Genomic DNA, 27,759 nt, shown 5'->3' with positions numbered 1-27,759 from the left:
AAAGCCAGTACCTCAAGTGTGGGAGGGGAGGGGAGGAGAGGAAGGATGGGCACAATGTGACCATGTGGCATCCTCTCTAGGAGCCTCCCATAAAAATCACCATTTCTCAGCAGTGAGCTGCTTTCTCAAGATAGTTAATAAATTCAGGGGCATAGGGATGTTGCACAAAGTTTGGCAGCAATTTAATTCTTCTCTCTTTGAGAGAGTCAACACTTGTAGATAACACTTAGAACAAGGTCCCTGACTTACACACACTGGAATACTGCTAGCTCAGGGCTCAGATGAAGGCTTGTGAGCCAGAAGGTGTTTAGTCTTCAGCAAAAGCTTGAGAAACACTATCTGGCAAAAATCAGTACAATTCATTTGTGCCTGCTCCAGAGACCACAAATGGCTATGAAGCAACTCATTCCATTGACCTGACTGGGTTTTCAGTTTTCCTGGTTGGGTCTTACATTTAAACCTTATTTGCCAAGCACCCTTATGTCTTAGAGGGTAAGTCAGCACAGCCTGCTGGTGGCAGGAATTGCTATCTAAAGGCACAGCTCAGGTACAGACAATGAGAGAGAGAGGGTTTGGTAAGGAAATTACCCTCAGTTTTCAGTTGTTTAAAATATTTTGTCATAAAATGAAGACTACCTTACACTATGGTGATTCATCATTTTTCCTTCCCTCTTTGTGATTTCCTCATCTGTATGTTTGCATTTTTCAAGCATGTTTTAAGGAATTTTTCCAGCATGGAAATAGTGTGGATGCTGATGATTGTTATGATTGTTTATTTAGTAACAATAGAGTTATTAAAGCACATTTCCATTAAGCAATCAATTTTCACAGAAGAAGGTCACAACCAAAAGAAATGAAGCTGAGCAGACCAATAAATGACGGGTTTAAAGTTGTATAATGCTTCAACCACCTCAGCAAGCTGTGAAGGCCTCAGTGGTTAAAACAGAAAGCAAGTTGGGAAGACCACCAATAAATTATAAATAAAATTCACAGAAAGAGAAACGCACTGGTGGGTCAAATACAAAATTTGGTCTGGGAGAAGATATTTGGGGGAAGAACTCTGTCACCGAAGGTCAACAAAATTATATTCAATCCAAGCAATGTTTAGTTTTCCATCTGCTTTGCATTGCTCTCCAATTTCACATCCGGATATGACAATTATCCCATTGTAAAGCTGGCATTTTGTTATTTCCATGAAGGGCATTTTTTCTTTGCCACATTAAAAAAAAAGTAGGTTTTGTTTTTTTTATATGTGTAGCACCTAAAATGCCTGTTAATTTTAAGGTTCTAGTTCCTATGACATCCAAAAATCAGATTCGTATTTGTAGCATTTTTTCATAACTCCTATTCCCAGTACTTTGGATAAAACTTGGAAACTGGAATAAGCAAGCAATGTGAGTTAATATGTCAGAAATACATCAGATCCTTTCAAGGAATTCTTACCACTTAAAAGCCTCAGTATGTCAATAAATCGTTGCTGAGATCTTACTGTTCTTTTTGTAAAACAGACTTTTTAACAGATATTTAAAGGAAAAAAAGGGGTTTTTTTTCTGGATATTCACTCTAAATACTCCTACTAAACTAAGCTGTAAGGTCAAAACAGTCAAATAATATTGCAAACATGATCCCCAAGCTAATGTAGCTTGATTCAGCTGCCTGAAGCCTTCCTTGTGTCAAAGAAACTTAGTTCCTTAGTTAACTGTTGCCATATTCAATGTTCTGTGTGTGCCTGTGGTTGAAAATTTTGCTTTTGTTTGAGGTCTAAGAAACTAATTCACCTGAAGAAACAAGCCAGCCTCACAGTACCTGAAATCTAGGGCACACAAACTGGCACAGCTAGAGCCAGAATTGCAACACAGGATGGGAGTTGCTCCTGTAGAGTCAGTAGGATTTGATGAGACAGACTTCAGAAATTCCAGAGACATCAGACTTAGGATCCTGTTATTTTTCCCCAGGGGCTGCGCAACAAAATGGACTTTTGCTCTGCAGCAGAAGTCTAAAGAGTTGGAATCGGGTAGCTGGTTAAACTGTTAGGTAACCAGGTATTTCGTTATACTCAAAACTTTTGACATCTGTTTTAATTGACCTAACATTCTTGTTTCCTAAAGGTGGAAGGGTAAGATGAAGACAAAAGAAAGCCTATAGTTCAGAAGTCTTAAAAGTTCAAGCCTAACTATTTGTATTACACTGAAATTTCCTCTGAAGCCAGTTATGTTTAGTGACTACAGTAAGATTCTCCATTCAGTAGGTCAGCCCCAAAAGGCAATTTAAACAACCAAATCTAAAAACAATGCCTAAGCCCAAAAGGCATCCTGAAGATCTTCCTGATGTTCTTTCACAGACCTTATCTAGTCAGTGTTTCTGTTATGACTTAAATGTAGTGCTGCAGCTGCTGTACCTCACTGAGATCCATAATGCAGGTATTCTTGTATTTCCTCTGAGGCTTTTAAGTCAAGCCAGGATTTCATGGTCACTTAAAGTCAGCATGTAACTCCACACTGGACTGAAAAGCTGTAGTCTTGTCTTTGTCACCTTTAGCCAAGAAAGTACTTACTGACTATGTGGTAGTCCTTTGAGCCGGCACAAGTGTTTGAATTTAACTGGGGAACTGATCTGAATTTAAAGGAATCTGGCAAAAAAGTGTAAAGGCTGGCTTTAACATAGCTTAGGCCAGCCTTTAACACAGGCTCACAGGCCAGGAAAAGAAAGAAGGAGGGCACAGGAAACCAGTTGGTGTTTTAAAATGACTCTAGGATCATGAATGCCTTCTAGTAGATCAAATACCACACAAATGCAGGGGTAGTGCTGCTTGTTTTCAAAAGCTTTTGATTGAAACCTTTTTTCAAAGATAGGAGACAGTATCCGAGGAGACTCAAACCCACAGCAGCTGCAGGCAGGTTCACTAGTGGCACTGACAGCTGAAGAGGAAGAAGGTGGCATTCTCATTCCCTCCTGGAAAGGCTGTGCCGTTCTGCATGGAATGCTTCAGTATTCACTGAGCAGAAACAAGGAAGTGGTTGAGGGGTCAGGATATTGAACTAGGAGGGAGCTCCCCACCCCCAGATCTGTGTCCCTGTTCCAAAGGCTGCCTTTGAGCCTGGCCCTGTTGAAAAGGAGGCTTATAAGATGAAGTGTCTGTGTTCATCCATCCTTCCATCTCTCTTTCCCTGATGAATAACACTGAACAACCAACCAATTTCATGCAAACCTGACAGAGCGATAGGGATCTCCAGAATAAGAAGTTTTTCCAGTTTAATGAAAAGGATGGCAGAGAAGAGGAGCAAGACCTTAGCAGTGCCTCACTGTGTGGAAGAGTAGGGCATGAGCTCACCTTCATACAGCATCAAAGAATGAACACAAGAGTGATGTCATAAATGCCACAAGGACAAGCTTTGTTCAGACCTCAGATCTTACTAGGCACCAAAGAATCAACCTCTGACACATCAATCCAAAGGATAATATTAGGGCTTTATTTACAGGGCTTTCGTGTTTTCTACATTAATGGATTATAATGCGTAATAAACTAAGCCTTCCTTCATGATCAGTTGGAATCACTCATCCTTATGCTTTCTCTCTCTTAACTTTTTTCTGTCATTTTGTTTGGGTTTTTTGTAATGAAGTGGAACAATTTCAGTAGCAAAATAATTCACTCAGAATCATAATGATAGTTACAATGTCAGCTGGAGAGAAGCCCTGTTTTGGCTGATTACCTGGCCGAATAACCAGTTGTGATAACTCAAGCCCAGCAGTAGTAATACATGGCTTAGCACCAGCAGTAAGGTGGAGACAGGAAGGAGCAGGGAAAATGCCAACCATTCAGGAGCAGCACACAGGGACTGAGAAGGTACACCTTCAGTTCTCCAGATGATCTCTCTGATTTTAAGTCTAGTTCTTAGCAAGTTTTCTACTGTGTTCCCTGAGTTAGATCCCATCACCAGACTTACTGCTACATAGGGGTATTGCTAATGTAGTCATTAGTAGATCAATACATTTGACTAAGTGTGACTGAAAAAGGAGCACAGAGCTTCAACTGTAATGCCTAGAGGAATTTCTCTCAGAATAGTAAACATCCTAAGCAAATGGTAGAAGAAAAATAGAGATTTTTATTTACTTTGCTCACCTTTTTTCCTTTTGTGACACCCATTGGTGTGATTTTTCAAAAACCAAACACTTTGTGACTCTTTGTAATATGCCCGTAGAGAACACTGTATTTAAACCTCAAACCACTTACAGCACACAGTAATTACCACCATGGGAGTAATCTCCAAAGCCACATTAATATGTTGATCCATGCCAACAGGATGCCAAGTCATATGTCACTGCTTGAAATATGCCATGCAGATTCTAAAATATGCTCAGTGTTTACATGAATATTCAGTAATTCTGATCAGATGTGGAAGAGCGGGTCTTTAAATAGAGTAAGCTACTGTCCCGCTGGGTTTCAGGTACTTGGCATAAGCTGCAACAGTCAGGACAATTTTCAGACCAATTATATGTTCCCATCACACATCAGTGGCCAATTTCATTGAGTTGCTTTGAAACACATAGTTTGCTGGCAGGACTTTTTGTGAGCTCATCTTTTGAACTTGTTTTCATTTAGGAGAATGGTTTTCTCCCCTGTGTCAGTGTGAGTTATCCTCTTTCTCCTTATTTTGCTTGAGCTCTCTTGGGCAAAATTTTATGCAATATTTCTCATTATATATGTTAACTTCATTTTGAATTTTACTCCCTACACACTGCTCTCACCTTGGCTTTTTTTCCTTAAAATGTAACCAGGGTTAACTACTGTCGGGTGCAGAGCTATCAGCTCTCGGGTATGAAACACTCAGGTGTGAATGGTTCTCTAAACAAAAAAAACCTCTCCTTGGGATTTTAAAAACAGAAATACTGATGTATGATTCTGTCCTGTTGCTTGGGTGTGCATTGTCTGTGGTACATTCATTTTTGTATTATCTGGTAATACTTGTATATATTGTAAGGAGAAATTAAACTTTATATGTTAAAATGTCATTTGATGTGCTTCATTATATGAACTGGTATCCTGATGTGTTTGCTCGAGAAGTTCTGCTTTACATCAGTAGGATTGAAAGCAGAATTAACTGCTTAACATTAACTTCATTTTCTTTTTCTGTCATTAAAATAAATTGTTTTGTTTAAGTGAATACTTAGCTCCTTGAAATATTCGCATCTGGAAGCCTAGACAAATTTATTTAATCATATCCTTAAAATATAATCATATTCCTACAGAGGGTGGCCCAAAAGAACTCTGACAAAATTGCCCCTACTCTGATTTTAGCTTAGTAACTGTTCAGACACCTCTTCTAGTAACTACACATGTGTGTGTGTACATAATATATATATATTCATACATACAAATCAGTATGCAAGGATTTTAAATAGAAACAACTGATACAAACTTAGAGTATGTGTTGTCTAGGTGTGCGAAAAATGAATGAAAGATAAGTATCAGTGGAAATTACTTGATTTTTTAAAAAAATATTTTTTCTCCTTCTTTTTTCTGCACAATTACTCTTTGGGTCTGTAGGAGAAAGGTGTCTGATTCAGACACTGACTGTAGTTTTGCTGTTTATTCAGTGACTGAGCCTTAACAAGAAGCATGATATTTTTCTGCTGCCCATTTTTTTAGAATTTTGAATCCTTATTAAATGTGCACAGTGAATATTAAATTTTTTCTTTAAAAATAATGTTTTAATATTAAGAAAATAATTTGTAAATGTAGCTTTTAACAACATATTCCACAAGAGCTTCAAGTTAGAACAGCACAATTAAAACAGTAGGGTAAAATCATGCAATAAATAGTTTGTGGTTCTTTCACATTCAGTGCTCAAATATGGTGGAACTTGTTGGAATATTTCTTGCTGAAAATATTATGGTATTGATAAATTTTATGGAAAATAAATACTTTCAATTCGGGAAATTCTGTTATTTCCTTTGCCTTAACGTATTTTATTGGACGTTGCCTCAGCCCTGGTCTCACTTCACCACCTATAAAAAGCAGTACTGGGATCTGCCATCTAGTGGCAAAGTTCTGGCACTAAGAGTACATGGAAAATATTTTCATTTTTCTTTCTTCTTAGAAAGTAATTTCATGAAACACCTTGCATATATTAGTTAGAAAGCAGATAAAGGCAGAAACCAACAAAAATGCAAAGTTTATACATATATTTATATAAAATTTATATATATATATTTATAAAAAAGGCAAAAATTATATCAATAGTGTCATTTCTTGGGTCCTGTAAAGTTTGAAAATTTTTCATACTATTAAGAAAGGAAGGTAACAAAAGTAATTTCAATTAAGATTAATATTTCTGAAAATGTATAACCATATGCTTTAATTAGTATTGGTATAATTACATTATTTGAAATGCATAAAATACACCTTTTCAGAGAAAAATGTTAATTGACAATTAAATTTTTATATTAAAAAAGTTGCCTGTAAGAGCTGTATATATAGGCAGAAGAATAGAAGACCAGGCCATTAGGTCTTCAGCATATTAATCAGGGTCAGGGACCTCTGATACTACACACAGGGCAAAATTAATTCCAGCCTTTTAAAGAAAATGCCAACACATAGTTTTGCAAGTCATAGCTGAAATTTATCCCCATTGAAGTCAGTAGCAAAATTCAAGAAGACTTGCTGAATAAACACAGCATAGGTTTATAAACCAAGTTTAAATTAAAAAAAAAAAAAAAAGAGAAATTACCCCATATCTCTTCCTCATCCCTATTTATGAAATGCCACCAGATTTATGATGAAGTTGCTTAGACAATATACTAGACACCCAACTCCAAGTCTTTCTATGCCTAGTTTGGATGTGGAACTGGAACTTTGGTGTCCCTCTGCTTTAATCCATTCAACTGTATTACTCCTTTTTCCCTGTGGACAACCAAATGATGGTCTTGACACTGAAGTGGAAGCCAAGGCCCTCTGAGCCCTCGACAGGTACTAATTTAGTTTCCCTTTGTAGCATTAGCCAAGACAGTTTTATCAAGCAGTGATGTGAGAGTAAGTTTGTGACACTTTTTAGAAAAATGCCTTGCCCTGCCACTGTAATTATTCTTCTTTAAAGTAAGCTGCAATGCGTTTGTAGTTTCATAAACCCAAATGTTTTGCTCTCTTTTCTTTTAGAGAGTGTCATCATTCACCAGTTACGCGTGAACTCTAGATGAGTTACTGCCCGCTAGAGCTCTGTGTGCACTACCCTCCATGCCTGTGGATGGATCACTATAGAAGCTCTCTGCCATCAACACCAGGGTCACTTGTGCTACTGATTATTTGTGGAAGTATTACTGCTTCCATTAGATTTTTTATATTTTTTTTTCTTGGTAGAGCTTTAAAAACCAATGGCCTTGCTGGTATTTTAAAAGTATCTAATCAGAGAGAGAGAGAGCAGCAGTCTTTCTGCCAGCTGAATTTCACTCTTAATTGCAAAGCCTAAGGCACGCGCTTGATTTTGTTTGATATTTGCCATATAATTTATTTTTATAATACACTTTGTAAAGTAGCTGTGCCCAAGTTGCAATTCCTGTTGCTTATGATGCATTTATTTGTAGAATACACTGTCAAATTTGCAATTTGATATTTTTGTAATAGAGAGTATGTGAAGAAAGAAAAATGTAACTTCAGCAATGTTTTCTGTTTAAATGGAAAAGTATTCAGTATATTTTTTTTGCCACCATGAGATTCTGTGAGACTAATACTCTGAAGACTGCTGTATGGAATTTGTTGCAGAATATTTCTTGCACTGTGTGATGGTTTGGCATAAAATTAAGTATTAAAGTCCAATGCCTTGAAATACAACCAAATTTACTCATTTTAAACTATGTAAGTCAGTTTTTAAAGCTGTGATTCTTTTCTATATAAAGTATGTTTTTACTTCTGCCTGTACCAAAAAAGTTGATTTTCATTACACTGTAACTAATAAATTTTCACAACTATGCAAATGTAATGAGGTGTTTGCATATAAACTCCAGTTTCTTAAGGCTGGCATTGCTCATCTATGTATTTGTTTATGGGAACAGAATATGGGTTTGGAAGTTCCTTTTTTTGACTGGTGTCTCATACAGTGTCACAGTGATGTACATGGTGAAACGGATTCATAGAATGGTTTGGGTTGGAAGGCCCATAAAGATTGTGTGGTTCTAATCCCCTTGCCATGGGCAGGGACGCCTTCCACTAGATGAGATTTCTCAAAGCCCCATCCAACCTGGGCTTGAACATTTCCAGGAAAGCTGTTTAACAGCTTCTCTGGGCATTTTGTTCAAGTGTCTCACCACCCTCAAAGTGAAAAACTTCTTCCTGGTATCTAATCTAAACCTACTGTCTTTCAGTTTGAAACCATTCCTGCTTGTCCTGGCACTACATGCCCATGCAAATCTCTCCATCTTTCTTGTAGGCTCAGAAGATACAGAGATGGATCAATCACCAAACCCTTAATGACTTAACTGTTTCTAACCTTGTGCTTTCACAGCACAGGCAGAGGTGTTCGACTGGTACTGTCAGAATTGTGTCCAGTTCTGGGCCCCTCAGTTTAGGAAGGATGTTGAGATGCTTGAGCATGTCCAGAGGAGAGCAACGAGGCTGGAGAGGGGCTTGGAACACAAGCCGTATGAAGAACAGCTGAGGGAGCTGAGGTTATTTAGCCTGGAGAAAAGGAGACTCAGAGGTGACCTTATCACTCTCTTCAACTTCCTGAAGGGTGGCTGTGGTGAGCTGGGGGTCGGTCTCTTTCTCCGGGCAACAACAGACAGAACAAGAGGACACAGTCTCAAGCTGTGCCAAGGGCTAGAATTAAGGAGGAAGTTTTTCACAGAAAGAGTGGTCAAATACTGGAATCATCTGCCCAGGGAGGTGGTGGAGTCACCATCCCTGGATGTGTTTAAAAAAAGACTGGATGTGGCACTTGGTGCCATGATTTAGTTGAGGTGTTAGAACAAGGGTTGGACTCGATGATCTTAAAGGTCTCTTCCAACCTAGAAGATTCTGTGATTCTGTGATTCTGTGAATCTTTAGTCCTGGACTAGCACCTCGACTAGACACCAGGCGCTCTCCACACCTGAGGGGCCCCTTTTACACTGGTGACTGTAGCTTCTCAAATAGCATCCAGAGAGTTCTGTGGCAGCTATACTTAGGATGATTTTTGAATGAATGATAAATAAAGCTACATGCAATCCAGGGAGGCTCTTTTCTTCTTTTGTATTTCATAACCAATGATTTTTACTCTAAGTCACTGGCACATACCTAAAATACTGCAGATTTTTAACTGCAGAAGCTACTGGGAGAAATTGCTTTTTGGAAAGTGTTGCTTGCAGGAGATGTGCTGTGAGATGCCAGAAAGACTACATTAATGCAGCATCCCACTGGGATGGTTAGGTTGGTCCATCTTTGAAGCTGGAATATCACACTGCTATGTAGTCAATTTGGTCTTCATGGGAGCCACGGGAGCTGTTTTTCCTTTTACATATGAGTTCTGCAGCAAATGCTGACACTCTGGAGCTGACCTCCATTATGAAGAGTTTACTAATACAGCCATACTGAGCAATCATAATTAAGTGTTGCTTATCCTGGCAGAAGAGTAATTTCGTTTGTATAGCTTATACTTAGCTGGTACAGCATGTTTTTTAAGGAGTGGGGTTTTTTTGTACAACAGACAATATATGCCAATAACATAGCTGTGCCTGTAGATCACATTTTAGTGCAAGCTAAGAACAATTCCAGCTTTTAGAGAGCAATACAGCTGAGGTGAATAAAGTTTAGTGTGTGCCACATTTCAGTTTACTGCACAGCAGAACGAACATTGTAGTGACCCAGATCTTCTATTTTCAAAACATTACTTGGGAATTGAAACGTATCCATGTTAAAATCTACACTAAGCTCAGCTGGACTGAAATTCCTGGCTATTTGAAAGTGACAGTGACATGCCTGAAATAAACTTCAGCTTTTAAATATGAGTAGGACACAAGTATAATGGTATTCCAAAATTGAGTCTAGATTTAAAAGGTCCCAGTCAAAGTGGAAAATATTTTTCCTTGTCTAAATTTTAATATAAAGCCAATTCATTATGAGTGTAAGTTTATGATTCATAAACAAATGCATAAACTTTTATGGTTTTGCACTTACATCAAGTTTTTAAGCTTCCCAAAATAAAGCTTTGTTTAAAGCATACATACAATCATGGTGTATTGAAATAATTTGGATTTTAAAATAGTTTTGATGAACTGCAACACTTTGGAGTAGGAGACTAGTGATTTCATCTTGCATTTATGTTCCTAGTCAATTTTTTACATTACCTAACTTGGATATGAATCTAAGATAAATATGAAAAAGAAGTGCATTAGCCACATAATTAGCCTGCATTTTGGGGACACTCAGGAAGAAATCTATTAATATAGACTAACGATGTGATTAATTTCTACAAGTACTGTAATTTCAAAGGAGGTAATTGGGAAGAGCTTTCACACTAAGATAATGTGAAATATAGATTATATATATGCTATAGATATCAGAAGCTGTTAAGCAGTAGAAAACCAGTGAAAGATCTGCTTTTCCCTTAGAGATCTCTTACTGTCTAAAGAGGACTGAAAGACCTGTGTAGTAGAATTATAGTGATAAAATATAAAGTTTCAATTCATGAAAAAATCTCAAATACTTAGATTTCTAGAAATAAACCCTACAGCCTGTGAGTTTTCTTTTTGTCTTGTTGTGAAACATAATTAGACAAATTTAACATGCCCTTTCTTGCCAGTCCTCTCACACCTGAGAGCATCAGGTCTCAGCTTCCCAATATTGCTCCGTGATTACCCTGCTGCCAGGGAAATTTCTTGCCATCTCTCACCACAGGTTTACAAGCAGTCTTGCTCCCTTGGGATCCCAGGCTGCATCTCTCTGGATTCTCTGTGATACTGTGGGAATAAAAGTTACTATAGCTGAAGGTAATAATTGCAAACAGAAGATAATAAAGGAAAGGGTGGTACTGGAGACAACGGGCTTATTTAGGGGGAATGGCAGCAAAAGTTGGCGTCCACAAGATAGTGGAAAAGATAAATTAGGAATAAAATATAGTTTTAGCACAGATGCCACAAGGAATACGATTAACTTTTGTAACCTATATAATTATTTAGGCATCGAATTAAGGCTTATAATTTTAGATATTTTTATATATATCTAAATTTCCTCCGCTATGTCAAGGAAGCCTTTGGTGCCTCCAGAGCGAAACACATTTGCACAAGTCAGGTGCTCCCCCCAGTGGTCTTGGCTGATGCTCTCGGTGCTCCAGAGAACTAAAAGGCATTTATTTTACAAAAACTGTTCCATAGCTAGCTAAAAAGTCTTCAGATTGGACTACATTATAAAGTTATTTAATGAATAGTTCTACTTACTTTTTTCCTTGAAATCAAGTAAATACATGAATATTTGCTGAATGTGGATTTGGCAGCACTCTTGGGGTCCTGCATAGGAAGGACTAGAGAGTCCTCACAAAACAGACTTTAATGCAGAAGTGCCAATGAAGTGAGGAACATGGACTTCCAAGGTTGCATTAGCTTGAGCAATGCCTGCTAAAGCAGGTATTCTGGGATACAATACATACTCCCACACTGCATCTCCATGGAAAGGGTTTTAACCACTGGAACAGGCGACCCTGGAGGGGTGGTAGAGTCCCTGTTCCTGGAGGTGTTTAAGAACAGACTGTAAATGGTAGCAAGTGCCATGGTGTAGTTGGCATGGTGGTGTTCAGTCAAAGGTTGGACTCAATGACCTCAGAGGTCTTTCCCAGCCTAATTGATTCTGTAATTCTATTTAGCACAGTCAGATTAGCTCCTAAGGGGAAACAACGACATCCATATGTGTAAGTACGTAAAGGGTGGCTGTCGAGTTAGAGGGAGCCAGACTCTTCTCAGTGGTGCCAACCAACAGAACAAGAGGCCAGGCAGAAACTGATGCACAGGAAGTTCCACCTGAATATGAGGAAGAACTTCTTCAGTGTGTGGGTCACTGAGCACTAGAACTGATTTCTCAGGCTGCAGAGTCTCCATGACTGGAGATATTTAAAAACTGTCTGGATGCAGTCCTGTGCCATGTGCTCTGGGATGACCCTGAGCAGGGGGGTTGGACCAGATGACCCTCTGTGGTCCCTTCCAGCCTTACCCGCTCTGTGATTCTGTATTCACTGCACTGATTCGCTCACACCTCCTGACAGCAGACCAGGAATATAGAGCCAAACAGCTCCCAAAAGTGGTGGTTGGCACACACGGCTCCATTAAGAGAAGCTCTCAAAACTCTCATGCATTGTTACATCTCTACAGTGGCACTAATCCTATTTATGAGGGTAGGAAGCCGAAGCTGACTTCTCCAGTTTTGACCCAATGGATGCTGCCTTGGGTCAGCACATGCCAACAGGGAGGATGAAGGGCAGTGCTCCTGGAGCACTGCGAGGGGATGACAAGGCTGCAGGCCCAGATCTTGCCTCAACCCTGAGCATGAGGTGGCAGGACCCCTGCCCTGAGTCTGGAATCCTAATCCTCACCAGAGCAGAGCCTGCCTGGCCAGAACACATCCAGCTGAGGAAGCTGGGGCATTTTGGCCTGCACAAAAGGAAGCTTTGGTGGGGGTACATCATTCTCTCTACAGCTCCCTGAGGAAAGGTTGGGGTGAGGTGGGGACTGGTCTGTTCTGCCGTGCCTGCACTGAGGACAACAGGAAATGGCCTTAGCTGAGACAGGGGAGATTCAAATTAGATATTGAAACAGAGATTTTTGGAGTTCACTTGAATTAGCGATATGAAATAAGCATTTAAATTGTAGCCTGTAAAACTATGTAGGTGTTGAATTTTAACCTTCTTACTTAAGAAACCTCTACCATGGTACAAAGGGCATAAGAAAATGCAAATTTCTGAAGTTCCTTACATAACGAACAATACCAGAGAAGACCAAGAGATACAAAAAGCCCAGATAAAGGAACTCCTCTGTCTCCAAGCTTATTAAGGCCAACAGACGTACTCAGATAAGCACCAAGGGACCAAAAACGCATGCACTAAGGAGAGAAGTTCAGAAGTTCAGCCATGAGGAAGACCACAGCCTTCAGCCTCAGAGACCACCAGAGACCCCTGTGCGACCACCACAGCAAAAAACGCATGCCCAGAAGGGCGTGGATCTGATTGCCATACGAGGTGAGGACAGGCGGGAGCAGGGGTTGAATGTACATGAAAAAGTTGTGCAATGTGTATGGAATGCATATGGAATACCTTTGTGAATAAAGATGTGGGACAGACTAAAGCTCGGCGCACAAGTTTTCACGGGAGCTATCCCGCTTGTGCCGGGCGCTGACATACATACCCACTTCATAACTGTATCTGGTTGCGGAGTTTATTTATTCCGCGTATCGCTTCAATATTAGGAAAAAAATATTCACTATTAGGGTGGTCAGGCATTGGAACAGGTTCCCCAGGAAGGTGGTATATCACCATCCCTGGACGTGTTCAAGAGGTGACTGGATCTGGCACTGGGTGACGTGGTTTAGGGGTCACAGTGGCAGTGCCGGGTGGATGCCCGGACCGGATGATCTTGCGGGTCTCTTCCAACCTTGACGATTCCGGGACTCCACGGCTCCAAGGCTCCACGATGTGGGCGGGCGCGCGGCCGTGGCGCGTCACCGCCCGCGCGCCCGCCGTGCCCCCTCCCGCAGCTGCCGCGGCCGAGTGCGCAGGCGCGGTGCCCCCGGTCACGTGTCGCGCGGTGGCGGCGGCGGCGGCGCCATGGCGGTGAACTACAGCGCCAAGGAGGAGGCGGACGGGCACCCCTCGGGCGGCGTCGGCGTGCCGGGCGGCGGCGCCGTGGGCAGCGGCGGCGGGGGCGTCGTGAAGACCCGCAAGCCCGACAACACCGCGTTCAAGCAGCAGCGGCTGCCGGCTTGGCAGCCCATCCTGACGGCGGGCACGGTGCTGCCGGCCTTCTTCATCATCGGCCTCATCTTCATCCCCATCGGCATCGGCATCTTCGTCACCTCCAACAACATCCGCGAGTACGAGGTGCGCGGGGCGGGGGTGCGCGGCCGGGGCTTGGGGAGCGCCCGGGGCCCGCTCGGGCAGGGCGAGCGGGGATCGCTTGCCGGGAGGCCGCCTGCGACTCCGGGGAAAGCCGGTCCCTTCCCGGCCTGCCGGGACGCGGCGGGGACCCAGGCGGGTTCTGTGCGGAGTGGACGCGGCACCCGGGTGGCTCCGATCTGGGCTGACGTCTGTGCTCGTCAGCAAAGCGTCCCTTAATTACCCTGAGCAGACACCGGGCTGACAGTAGTCTCCACATAGGCTGTAGCTCTTCCGTGAGTTCTGTCAGTGCTCCCGAGGGAACTTCCAGGGAAGTTACTGCCTGCCTTTAATCGACGCAACCCAGTGCTCGTTTTATTCCTCAGCAGTACAGACAGTAAGCGCATCATCCATGGGATAACGTGTGGCAGTCCATTATTTATCTCCAAATGTTCCAAAGCAATTGTATTTTCAGGACGAAGCTCTGTGGTGAATGTATGGCTGTTATTCTTACCTGCGCCGATGATTGAATGTTGCAGGTGTGGATGGGAGACCAGGGTGTCCAGAGTAAGCTTGGAAACAGGGATCAAAGAGTATTGCTTTTTCTAATTAACACTTACAAAACTCCAGTCCGAGTTTATCAGATTTACAGTTTTATCAGGTTTATGTCTGATAATCAGCCATTCTGCTGCTGTGAAAATTTGCTGAGCATTAGCTGAAAACTGAACTGTATATTACAGATAGATCCATTTGATAACAGAACCGGTTCGTGTTGAAAGGAAACAACGCGCAGGGCTTAGGCCTTGAGAAGCAATTGACAGCTGTTATTCTTTTCAGTAAGCTAATATGACTAAGATTGATTGTAGGGAAGAAGATGTGTGGTTGTTCATTGTGGTTTTTTATTGGAGAGTATGAATTTTTGGGGACCAAATCACTCCAGTTACTGGACTAAGCTGTCACTTTGAAGTAAGTAGTGTTTAAGGCAGTAGCTTGGCTGGTGGCAAGTTGTCACTGAAGCCCAATTAGCTAAAGAAATCATGAGGTAGGGAATGAGTGATGTTTCCATATTTCTCTTAAAATGCAAATAAGGTTATAATGAAACCAATTTTACCCCCTTTTATGTTAAGATCTGCAGTTACACTTAAGGAGAAAAGCAGAAGGGGAAAACCCAAAAGCTGAAGTGTATTTTACAGCATCCTAATTTGTATGTAAGCATATTTTTTAGAAAATAGTTCCTTCTTATAGCAGGTGTTGAGGTTGTGCTGAGCATCTGAAAATTGGCACAGGTGCTTTAGGGAACATGGGCAACTTGTTATGGGCACAAAGATTTTAAAATTGTCATGTTGTAGCATATTTAAGGTAAATGCAATTGCAATTGCATGTTTTCAAGACTCTGTGGAGAGCAGTATAAAAATATCCTTGTGAACTCTGATTTTTGTTGACAACTGCATTTAAAATAGCCATTTCTATAGCAAAGCAGTACAAAGTTTTGGATCATTATAATTGGACAAATATATCCTTTTTCCATTATGACTGAATTTGCATTGATCTATGGGAACAAGAAATGCATCCGTTTCATGAGTCCAAAAACGTATGTGACTTCTTGTGCCTATATTGCTGCTGTATGCATCCACAGGATTTTTATATATTGTTGTTGCTTAAGCAGCTCAGTCAGGTACTCCTGGTATGTTCCAGTAGAACCCAAAAAGCAGCTGTTCCCACCTAACATTTGGCACAAAAGTCATAGGTGAGCTGGGAGCACAGCCAACGCTCCCCTACACAGTCAGGTAGTGTACATACAGCAGCAGTAACCATTTGTAGTGGAGACCACTTGGCAGGCACAAGTCTTCAATCCTCTCCAATTTCAAGATACTCAAGACTGAAAAGAGTTTCATTTGTTTGTTTTACTGTATGGATTTACTCTTTCACCTTTTGAAATTCTCAAAAGTCTGATTGTTAGGCTTTTGTGAGGACAGGAGGGACTTTGGAGTCTGTGCTAAGTCAGAAGGGGGAAACTTGTGTTGTGTTGCCTGATCCTCATACTTGTTTTATGAAGTGACACTCTGCACGTGAGATTATCATCCTAAAGGCAGCTGAACTAAAAAAAAAAGTTTAAATCAAAAAAGGCTTTATAGTTGCAGCTGCAAAACACAGATAAAGCATTTTACCAATTAGGACCAACATCTGGGCTCTAAACACCACTGAGGGGTGTAGTTTAAGACACTGCTGTCACATATATGCTTAGATTACACACATCCTTGCTTAGAATGCTGGTTTTTGTTACAGCCTCCAAAAGTTACTCACAAACAACTGTAAGTTTAGCTGTGGGAGACAAGACATCCAGAAGCTACATGCAGTGACTAAGCTTTTTTAGAGATGTAATCGGGGGAGGAAGCACAGGTGGTGATTTACACTTACCTCCTAGGCAACAGCATACCTCTGAAATCTTTGTGTTTGTGTAAACTTAGTGTATTGGAATTGAACAGGATCTATAATCTGTGACCCTGAATACATATTTAGGTTCAAGTCACTCTTTCCTGAAGCAAGATATGGGAGCCATTAGTATCTCTAGTATTTATCATTAGTATCTCTGCCATGTTCTTCTACAGGTGCAAGGACTGAGCAGCAAAATGTACCTCTTCCATCGATTTTCTTTATAAGATGTCTGGAATTCAAATATGGAAGATTTCCATTAGTTTAAGTGTACTAGAAGTATTGGGTTTTTGTTGTGTTTTCTCTAGCATTTTTTCATGTTTTCAAAAGGGTATAATCAGTCATTTATCTTGAGTTGTCATTAAAATAGTTCATTTGGGTGGAAAATTAATCAGCTATATGATTGCCTGTTACTAAAGGATGAGAGAGTTCTGTATTTCTTGGAAGTGTTTTTTTTTCCTTTGGTGGTTTTTTGTTTGTTTGTTTTTTTAAATATATACAGAGCGAATAAGAAATACTGACAGAGCATATTAATATATTACAAAAAATGTGAGGAATATACAAAGTATTAAATGTGTAGGAAAGAGATCTTTGTGCTGTGACTGCTGCTGTGAAATGCATAATGGTAGATAAAAAGCCAGATTGACTTAAGGCACGGCTAGGAATGGATTACTGAAAGTAAGTGCATTACTGCTGCCTGCATCTTCAGCCTCGTGTGCAGTTCCTATAGCCCCATGTCAGAAATGATACAAAAATTAATAAAACCTACAAAGAGGACTAGATTTATGGATTGCCTTTTATACAAGAAATGGTTAAGCAGAGTAGGACAAAGTATAAAGTCTGCAAAATCACAAATAGTTTGGAGAGTATGTGTATGCAGTAATTATGTTATTTCTCTAGGTGTTTGTCAGCTGACAGACATCAACAGCCTGAAAGGCGGTCGGTGTGGAATAACTTGGATATACCCAATGTCCTTAAATCTGGAGTTTTTTGGAAGGGCTCATTGTGTCTGGTTGTCAGATGTTGGCTGATCCCACGGGACAGAACCAGTGGGGTCAGGCAGGTTCTTGCTGTGGACTCCATAATCAGTCCTTAGCTCTCACAGTCAAAAGTATTACCTTGTCAAGAGGTGAAGATGGATTCATCCTTTTAAATAAGCTCTCTTGAATGTAATCCGTAAATGTGGATGCAGAAAAATACACTTGTGTTGGCAGTTACTGTACAGGAAAGCTCTTTGATAGCATGCAAGCTGATAACAGTGCATCAAAGCATAGTACTGCTTCAATATACATCAGTTTCATGCTCCACAGAATTTAGTCCATTATGTTTTTAAAAGTGACGTCTTTAGATCTTTTGCAATCTTAGTCTTTAGCGTGCGCTCTTGACCTGAAACAACTTCTCACACTGGCAAGTTCTTTCTAAAGGAAATGCTGGCTTCAGCTTACTTTAGCAGAACACACCCACCCCTGAGTTAGCCTTCAACAAATGAGATTCATTGTTCATTGAGAGCAGCAGTGGGCTCTGCCTGCTGTAGCTAAACAAAGCTGGTCATGGCTGCTGCAGCAGTGCTATTTCTAGATCAGCATAAACTTAATATCGTGTTCAGCTGAGCAGTGAAGATCATGATCCTCTCTCAGTCTCCCTCTCTCTGCCAGGTAATAGCTTCTGAAGCTGTCTAGTTTCAGCTAGGCTCATTAGCGTGTAGGTTTTGTCTGTCAGAAATCTGGCAGCAGAGCAAATGCCAATCAGTAAAAGTGCTTGCTGATGGAGCTGGTTGCAGCTTAATATAGATACTGAAGAAATCACAGGAAGAGAGACCCTGAAGAAGATGCCGAGGAAAATATGCTTCAGTTCTTTCCTGAACACACTCTGTGTGTTTATTTTAGGTAACCTTAATACGAGTATTAGGACCAGTCATAAATCACTAGTTCTTGGTTATGCCTTTTACTACAAACATAAATCAGGACAAACCACTTGTAGCAGCCTTTCGTATAAGTGCATACATGTTCTAGTTTAAATGCTACTGCTGCTGCACAGTTTTTTTGCAGTGAAGTATATATTTCACCAATCTGAGTCTAAATTCTGGAGTAGGTAATTCACGTTAAGTGTAGAAATACATTTTTTTTATAGGCAGGCATAAGCTTTCTCCTGCCATACTTGCTGGAGCTACACTTGAGAGAGAACTGATGTGGTCAAGCTACTTGAGTTGACTTGGACTGTAGAGTGAGCTTGTGGCTGCTAAGGCTGAATGTACAGATTTTTAAAAAAATGCTTTTTATGGTCTACAATATTCAAGACAGAACATACTGTATAAGCCAGATTAATACTGATCGTCTTTCTTGTCCATATACCGATTATTTTACCATTCCTGACAAAATAAAATTGGTGTAATAATCTTTCCTGTTTTAGGACAATTTTTGGGCATTAAGTGATTTTTAAATTTAATTTTTTTTTTCTAATTAGGTGGCTAAAAATGGTCAACAAAGCAAGTTTTTCTAATGCAAATCTTTTTTTATTAAATAGCTAGACTTAAAAGCTTAGTCTCTCTGGAAAGCATGTAAAAACTGCGATCTGCTCTTCATAGTGTGTGTGTGTTTGGAAACATCACATTGTGTGGAGTGTCTGCTGGTTTTGTTTTGGTGGCCTTTTTTTTTTTGGTTGGTTGGTTTGGGGCAGGGTTGGGGCTGTGTGAGGGGCTTGTTGGTTTTGTTTGGTTTTGCTCCAAGAGTAATTTCACCTCAGTGTTCTATTTGTTTGCATCTAAAATCAATCATATAGGCAGAATCAAAAACTCATTTACAGAATGGTAAAGGTTGGAAAAGATTTCTTGAGATTATCCAATAGGCCTGAATGTGCTCTTGGTGTTGAGATATAATATGATTGCAAAATAAATGCCACAGCAACTCTCTTGCTTAATAATTTTTCTTTACTCTCCTGTTGTAAAGTAATGACTGCTTTTCCTGTTACAGATTGACTATACGGGAACAGAACCTTCTAGTCCCTGCAACAAATGCTTAAATGTGTCCTGGGACAGCACACCCCCTTGTACATGCACCATCAATTTCACACTGGAGCATTCATTTGAGGTATGTAAGATGAAGTCAGAACAGTTTATATTATCTATTTCATATTGAAAATGAAAGTTTTGTCACTTAGGTATTTTTTCCTGTTTTAGAGGACTAGTTTTAGCTTTCCTTTGAACTTGGATCTGATTTTTGTGTTCCCTTTTTCATCAGGAGGGATGAGATGTTTCTTAATGCCTCAGTTTATCTGGAAATGTCAAACATTAAGGGGAATGCTTATGTTTTACACATTCAGAGCTACCGTATGTGTCACATAGCTGGAGAGTAGATGAGCTGTTCCTGCATCATACAAAAAAATCTCAGTTTAACAGGAGTTGGAAATACCAGATAAGTGCTTTCTGGCAGATTGGAAGCAAATGAGGCTTGTGGGTTCTACATTGGACAAGACAGGTATTGGGATTAGTGCTGCTGAATATCATTCTGATAGCTGGTGGCACTTTTATATTGTTTGACTTCAGCCTTGTTAGGATAGTACTTCAACGTACTCTGTATTAAGTTTGAGGGTTGAGGTTCTTATTTTATGAATGTTGCTATAAACCTAAGAGTTTAAGAACTTAAAATTGCAGATTTGTGTGAATGAAATCTCTCTTTCCCCATCTTGCTTTTTGTAGAGCAATGTATTCATGTATTATGGACTTTCCAACTTCTATCAAAACCACCGTCGTTATGTGAAATCTCGAGATGACAGCCAGCTAAATGGAGACAACAGTTCACTACTTGTAGGTATTCATGCTTGGATGTGAATGAGCAACTAATTTCTGACTATTGCATAAATGACCACATAAAATACTTAGTTTCATGATAATGAGGTGCTAGAAGTTTTGCATAACAGCAGACAACCATAAGGAATTGATATTTTGTTTACTGAAAATAACTGTAAAGTATTATAATTTGTATTGATCATGTAGTAAAAAGCAAGTTAGTTGTGTAAACTAGAACAGATTCATTTGCCTTTTTTCTTTCTAACTATCAGAATCCAAGTAAGGAATGTGAGCCTTATCGCACAAATGAGGACAAACCCATTGCTCCTTGTGGAGCTATTGCCAACAGTATGTTTAATGGTATGGTCACAATTTTAAGTTATCATTTCTATGGGTCTGTGATCTAGTGTATGTTTTCTGTTGTGTTGCACATTATTCTGGATGAAGATACTGTGGGTGTTTTTTTTTTGTTTGAATTTACACATTTTCATTGTTCAGAATAAAATAGATATCTTGTACTGCTTGTATTTGTTTAAAAATTGCTGGGAGAATTAATTTAATCTCATAGCAAACAAAGGATGGAAATACCTGTTGTGAGAATCTGCTACTGCTGTGATATAGAAACATAGATATCATCTATGGATAATAAACTGCTATCTTATATACACTGATTCTTACAGAAGAGGTTGTTATTGTGTCAGGCAGATAGTAAATGCCTTTCCTGGTTATTTTTGTTTTGTTTTCTCCTGGAGGTAATTGTTTCAGTGCTTATCATGATCATCTGTCTAATGAATGTTTCTGCAGCTGGTTTTCTAATTTGATTTTGTCTTTAGATACACTGGAGTTATACCGCATTGATAATGACACAAGGACTCCGATTCCTTTGATCAAAAAAGGCATTGCATGGTGGACAGATAAAAATGTCAAGTTCAGGAATCCTACAGGAGATGGAAACAACTTAACTGCGCTTTTCCAAGGTAAAAAAAAGAAAAAAAGTGAAATTTTAAGAACAGCAAAATGCTTCAAACACCTTTTGATTTCAGTTTTGATTTCAAACACATTTTGATTTTAGAGTTTTGCCTCACTGACATTTTACTGAATGTACTAAATAAATGTTCTATGAAGAAATCCAAGCTGAGGACTACTCTGCTATTTGAAAGGTTGTCTTTAAATAATAAAAGCTGCAAGTTTCTGATAAACATGTTTGGTTTTTACCTTTACTATAATCTTTAATTTGGTAATTTTTAAATTTCTGTTTTTTTTCTTGTACCCTGAATACTAAAAAATGTGTAATGTACACTGCTGGGGTTTAACCCCACTTGGCAACTAAGCATCACACAGTGTCTCACTAACCATGCCCTTGCTCAGTGGAAGGAAGAATTGGAAGGCTGAGAGGGCACATAGGTTGAGGTAAAGACTGTTCAGGAATTAAAAACAAACAACCAAACCAAAAACACAGCAAGGAGAGAGGAAAATAAGACCCAAGAAAAATAAGTAATGCAAAAGAAAATAATTGCTCACCACCATCTGAGTTCCTGAGCTAAAGTAGGCCCTGCCTACCTCTACCTGCCCTTTTCTATGGTGTGGGATATCTCTTTGGTCAGTTGGGATCAGCTATCCCCATCTGTGTTCCCTCCCAATCTCTCCTGGACACCTCTCCTGTCTCCTCACAGTTGGGGTGAGGTGAGGAGCAGAAGAGGCCTTGATGCTGGCAAGTACTGCTTAGCAGTAACAGAAACATCACTCTTTATCAACAATGTGTCCAGCACAAATCCATAACATTGTCCCATACCAGCCACTGTAAAGAAATTTAATTTTATTCCAGTCAAGACCAGTACAAGTTCTATCATGTTTGGATTTAACTTGTAAAGAAATCCTGCAGGTGTTAAACGAAACTCTTCATATGGAGTTTTCATTTAAATGCTTCTATGGCTAGGTTGTGCTGTTATCTAAAAAAACTGACTTTTTTTTGTTATTAGAAGTGACTGATGTGTCTCATTTTTTAGATTATACACAGTTTGGCAAATAAAAGTTTTCTTTGGCTACTATAAAAGTTTTCTTTGGCTACTATAAAAGCCCCTTCTTAGGGCTCTAAGAGCCTGTGTGTTTACGCAAGGTATATAATTTCAGGCTTAACCCGATGTGTGTTTCTTGTTTAGTCATAGCCTAATTACGTGTTGTCAGTGTGATGGCTACCCTTGGAAAAGCAAGTGCCTTACCTTAATACACATGGAATAGTATTTCCAATAACAGTACCAAAAGCATTTGGATGTAATCTGAAGTGATTTTTACAATATTACATGCTTGTGGTTCTCAAATTCTACCAAGTGAGCAGAGGGCCTATCATAATGGAGTATTACCCACCAAGCAGTGCTTTGAGACATGACTTCCCACCTGCATGAATTGTTTAAACAAATGGACAGTGCTGTTATGAATTATATTATTTATTTATAGAATTCAAACAATTTAAACTGCAAAATAAAAAGTTCTTAAGCAGCCCAGTATGTTGCAACAGTAGTGAGTCAGCCTGTCTGTTCATGGTGTTTGGAAGTTAATGTGCTTTTTTGTGACATTAGAATGGATTTTGATAAGCCACTGTGTTACTCAGTCCTGTATTTGAAATACTTTATTATTTTTGTTTAATCCTAGGCACAACAAAACCTGTGAACTGGCCCAAGCCAGTGTACATGCTGGACTCAGAGCCCGACAACAACGGCTTCATCAATGAGGACTTCATCGTGTGGATGCGCACAGCTGCTCTGCCAACGTTTCGCAAGCTCTATCGTCTGATCGAAAGGAAGAACAGCTTTCAGCCTACCTTACAGGCTGGAAAATACTCTTTGGATATTGCATACAGTATCCTTTGAAAGTAGGCATTAGCTGGATTATGCAAATATAATCTGCAAGTTATCAGATGGAACTGGCCTTTCTTCTTGCCATCTCTAAAAGAGATGGTATGGACCTGTGGTTGAAAACTGGCACTGAGACCCAGATAGACTGTTACATCTTTTACTTCTTCTAAGTGCTAGTTTTATAGCATTAATAGCTTCACAGAGACAGGGAAATCGGATTGGTTTGGTGCTGGGAAGGAATTGAGAAAAGCATAGGAAAAGAGGAAAGAACAGAGGTGGCTGGTAGCAAAGGAATTTAAGAACTGTAACTTCAAAGTGAAATGACATTATGTGATGAAAGGCAGACTGACTCTGAAGGTCACAGAAATGACAGAGCTGTGGATCAGGTGAAGGTCTGTCATTCTTTGTTGAGGAGACTTAAATATAAGGTAGAAATGCAGGCAACTAGAAAAGGAGGGTTTTCATAGTTACTGAATTCTTAAAATTCAAAAGCACTTAATGATACTTTTTATATAGCTACTGCACTGTTCTCCTTTGCTGTAAAACTGCGGGGAGTGCATGTAAAACAGAGAATGTAAAGAAAAATTTTGTAGTAAAATAGACACAAGGACTAAAATTTATATTTCCCTCACTTCATTGAAGCTACTTTCATAAACACACAAAATCATGCATTTTACTCTTCTTCAGGGTTAGTGTCTCCTAACATGGCTTTTGTTTCGGAGTAGCTGACAATGCCCAGATTAGTTTTATCCAAAAAGAACAGCTGAATGTTCCATATTTGCAATTCCAGTTCCAGAGGCAGCAGTTAGTATTTGGAACCTGATTAAAATGACCCAAAATTTTCATGTGCCCACTTCAAGCTTGGTTTAGAAACTTGCTTCTTGTTTTCCTAAATGTTTTTTCAGATTATCCTGTACACAGTTTTGATGGACGAAAAAGAATGATCCTAAGCACCATCTCATGGATGGGAGGAAAAAATCCCTTCCTGGGAATTGCTTACATCACTGTTGGGTCCATATGCTTCTTCTTAGGAGTGGTGTTGCTATTCATTCATCACAAATACGGCAATCGAAACACCAGTGCAGACATTCCCAATTAATCTTGCATTCTGAAAATAAATGTACTGCATGTGCATCAAGGCCAGTCCAGAATGGACCCAGTTTTTGAAAGACAAATCTCTGCTTCTGTCATTTCTGAGACTGGGTGCATAATTTTTACCTAAAGCTCCCCTTTCCCGTACTGTGGATTAACTCTTGAAAATGACGGGTATACAATTATCTCTATTGATTGTATCTCTGCCTATGTCAGAAACAGTTTTTCTGATATTTGCCTCTAACTGGGCAGGCCACATGATGCATATAGCTCCTGTTCCCTTGATGCATCTGCTGCTTGTTCACGTGCTATGTAATGTCGGTATGATTCAGTACATTTAGATTGTGTGAAGAAAGATGGTTATAAGATACTGTAAATTGTTGACTTTCCAGAATTCGGGTGTCAGTGCTGTTGGAAGAAGTCAAGTCTTAAATGTTTTCTTCAATTTACTGTCTTGTGTGCATGGGCTCCTACATTTCTTGCTGAGATTTTAATATATTTATACAAGTTGTTAAATATTTTTCCTGTGTCCTACCCACCTCTATTATATTAAATCCTTTAAGTGCTCTGTAAACTTCAGCACTCTGGATTCTTTGTATATTTACAGTATATGTGCCTGGCCAGTAAACAAGCATCCTATGAAAATACCAGAAAACCTATTTGTTAATTATCTGCGTGAGACCCTTTAAAAGATTGTTCTAAATCGGGACATGCTTGTTGGAGATGTAATATTTTTCTAATTTTCTTTGCTTTAAGTCATATCCAATCCTAGTTCACTTTTTGCTGGTTTTGCTTTTTATGAGCAGCACCAAGCATTAATCAAGAAGAACTTAAAAGGTTTTTTTCCATTCATACATCGGGGTGAATTCCTTTTACTGGGATGAATTCCTTTTACTTGAAGAGTTTCCTAATTTTTTTAGAGCATATGTATTCTGAGCAGGCTTTGTTTTAAGGGAATTATATACTTTTTCCTTATTTGGAGTGAACACCACATTAATTTTTTGTGGTGTTTAGGAAGTAAACTGTAGAAGTTCAGAAGTTGAGATGGCAGTGACATTTTTCCCTGAAATGCAGGTTTAGCTTGCTGTGAAACATAATTCAAATATTGCAGTTAGACACAATGTGCTGGTTAGTGTCTTAAATTACATAAGGATTCACCTTTAGGTTAATTACAAGTTAACTGCAACCTATAAAATATTAATTTTTGGTGACTTTTTTTTAGATGATGCACAGAAACCTCAATGTATATGGTGGAGATCACTTTATATGCAATTAGCTTGATAAAGTATGGAGTATATTAAAAGAGACCTAATAAATTCTGCAAACCATTTAATAAGAGATTTGGTTTTGTTCTTGAACATATATTTATTTTTATCTGGATGAAAAGACATCATTAAGTGTAAATGCAGTTTTAAATGAGTTGTATTTCTGGGATTGCATATTTATTACAAAAATGCATGGTCCAATAGCTTAATCTACAGGCAACTTTAAACAAAACTATTTATTTATCACATAATCACATAACTGGTTTTACTTAATTACTTGTGTAGCCTAAGAGTTTAAATGTGTAAGTCTGGAGAAACTGTGGAATGAGGCAGCATTTCCAGTGTGCTTGCTTTCTGTAACTACATATAATAATTTATTTGCATAGTACAGCCTGGCCGAACAGGGCTTTCAAACCTTTTAAGATTTTATTTACAGTGTTGTATTCGTGTTGCTGGAGTTACAGAATAAGGGTAATACACCCTTGAAAACTTGCAGAACATGTTAAACTGGCTTTCAGCTGCGGAGTAGCTGCTAGTCCAAGATAGAGTAAATAAGCAAGGGGATGTCTCACAATTACTGGTTATTAAAATATTCTGATTTTTAAAGTTTGTGTTTGTCACTTGAAATGCAAATATATTCTGCTTCATTCATAATTCCTATTTTTTCCAAGTGGGAAAGGCTGCTTTTTGGGCTGTGCTTAGAGTTAAAAAAGAAGTATTTTTCTGTCTTCACCTTGTAATATTTTTCAATGCCTAACTTTTTTTTTTTTACTGACTATAGCTGCCAATGTATCTTCAATCTCAATGAAGTGCACCAGGGTGAGAATTGCTGACTGGTTTTTATTGCAATTAAGTAGGTTCTCTGAGAGCCTTTAGCAGTAAATACATGGGACAGTGTGCCTATGGAGCTTAAAATGCATATAAGAGTTCAAAATAATGTTTAAATTTGTAAACTCTTCCTTCACTCATGCTCATTTGTCTGGATGTCATGTTGATAACAGTGGAGATCCTTGGAGGATCCTTGGAATCTTCCAAGGATTAATTATGAATATCAAACCTTGAAGGATGCAAGTCTTGTCTTTTTTTAATAGAAATCTCTGAGGGAGGAAAGGCCATGAGAGTGTAGGTCAAGTAACATCTGCAAACAGAACAATGAGCATGCCTGGTTGGATTGGATTCACAAGAAATGTTATTGACTGCACCCTTCTCTCACATGCCTTACTTGCATTGGGAAAAGAAGTTAGACTGAGTTGAAGAGAGTGCTTAATGGAAAAAAGTGACTTAAGTCTAAATCAGGTACCTACAGTAAATTAAAAGTTACTTACTGGAATGCAACTGCTGAAGAAGACAAAACATTGCATAAACACAGAGTAATCCGATCTTCAAAGTTCCTGTGACAAGACAAGGGTTTCTGATCTTTCCTGAAAATGTGATCTACCCTTGGTATTACATAAGTTGTTTTTGGGCTTTTTAAAAAATTCAATAACTCAACATCAAACCTCTTCAATACCCCAAAATGTTACACATATAAAAGGCTTGTCTGTATTGAACAACCTGCCCAAAATACTCTCTTTCAAAGGAGAAGAAAAAACTATGAAAATTGAAGTCAATTTTATTCTTGCTTGCTTCTTAGCAATGTGGCCAGTTTATAGAGGAGACTGCTTCTGGCAGTGTAAAAATAGACTCTGAGGTTGATTTTCAGAAAGCCCAATTGTGAAAAGTTTTGGGATTTTACTTGTTTGATTAGAAATAGTATTAAATTTTCTTCAGAGCACCAGGAGTATTTTCATGTAAAAATTCCTTCCCTTTTAGCTCACAGAATGTTCGATCACCGTATTGCATTCTGTGCCTACATGTGAAGTCTAATCTTATTTGACAGTATCAATTAAGACTGAAGACCATTACGAAATGGCCTGATAAGAATTAGCAAGTCCTTACATGACCTGAGTCTCAAGTAAGAAACTACGTCCCTATAAGCCTCCCAGTCTGAACATCTTTAGCCTGTGCTTGAAAGTGAAGTGATACTGTCCACCTGTTACATCAACTGCTGCTGCAAAGTCTGAAGTTGGAAGATTATCTCTCATGTTGTCATAGCAGCAAGTTGCCATTTCTCATTCCCTTGAGTTTTCATTTCTTCACTAATTAGTCAACACTGAAGACACCTTCAGTGCTTGCTCTGAGCAGTTATTATGTAGCTTTGATTGGTAGGTAACTCACATGTCAATGTGAGTATGGCTGTTCTGTTGTAAAGTGTATTTTTACAGAAAATACCCCTGAAATTTAGATTCAGA

The 27,759-nt window shown here is 39.2% G+C and overlaps 2 protein-coding genes across 9 annotated transcripts in view; both read left to right on the top strand.

The window, feature by feature from the left end:
- FILIP1 (filamin A interacting protein 1) overlaps positions 1-7,968 on the top strand; it is a 102,234-nt gene extending 94,266 nt beyond the window's left edge. For 6 of the 8 annotated variants that reach the window (XM_038131158.1, XM_038131156.1, XM_038131155.1 and 3 more), the window contains one exon: positions 7,154-7,968. Coding sequence is in view for 1 of the 8 variants with exons in the window: in XM_038131159.1 (XP_037987087.1) it covers positions 7,154-7,194 (41 nt within the window). In the remaining 7 variants the exon portion in view is untranslated. Of the gene's footprint in view, positions 1-831; positions 6,719-6,832; positions 6,968-7,153 lie in introns of those variants that run through there. The other 2 variants (XR_005256218.1, XM_038131157.1) reach the window with 2 other exon arrangements.
- A 5,759-nt stretch (positions 7,969-13,727) lies between these two features.
- On the top strand, positions 13,728-26,074 carry TMEM30A (transmembrane protein 30A). The gene is made up of 7 exons (XM_038130686.1): positions 13,728-14,048; positions 19,445-19,561; positions 20,170-20,277; positions 20,532-20,619; positions 21,093-21,236; positions 22,909-23,115; positions 24,017-26,074. Exons 1-7 carry the CDS (start codon positions 13,776-13,778, stop codon positions 24,208-24,210), a joined length of 1,131 nt encoding a protein of 376 aa, XP_037986614.1. The 5' UTR covers positions 13,728-13,775; the 3' UTR covers positions 24,211-26,074.
- Positions 26,075-27,759: the final 1,685 nt, after the last annotated feature.

Source organism: Motacilla alba, chromosome 3, assembly GCF_015832195.1.
Source record: "Motacilla alba alba isolate MOTALB_02 chromosome 3, Motacilla_alba_V1.0_pri, whole genome shotgun sequence".
NCBI lineage: Eukaryota > Metazoa > Chordata > Aves > Passeriformes > Motacillidae > Motacilla > Motacilla alba.
The sequence above is the reverse complement of the archived record's forward strand: the minus strand, read 5'-3'. Positions and strand labels throughout refer to the sequence as shown.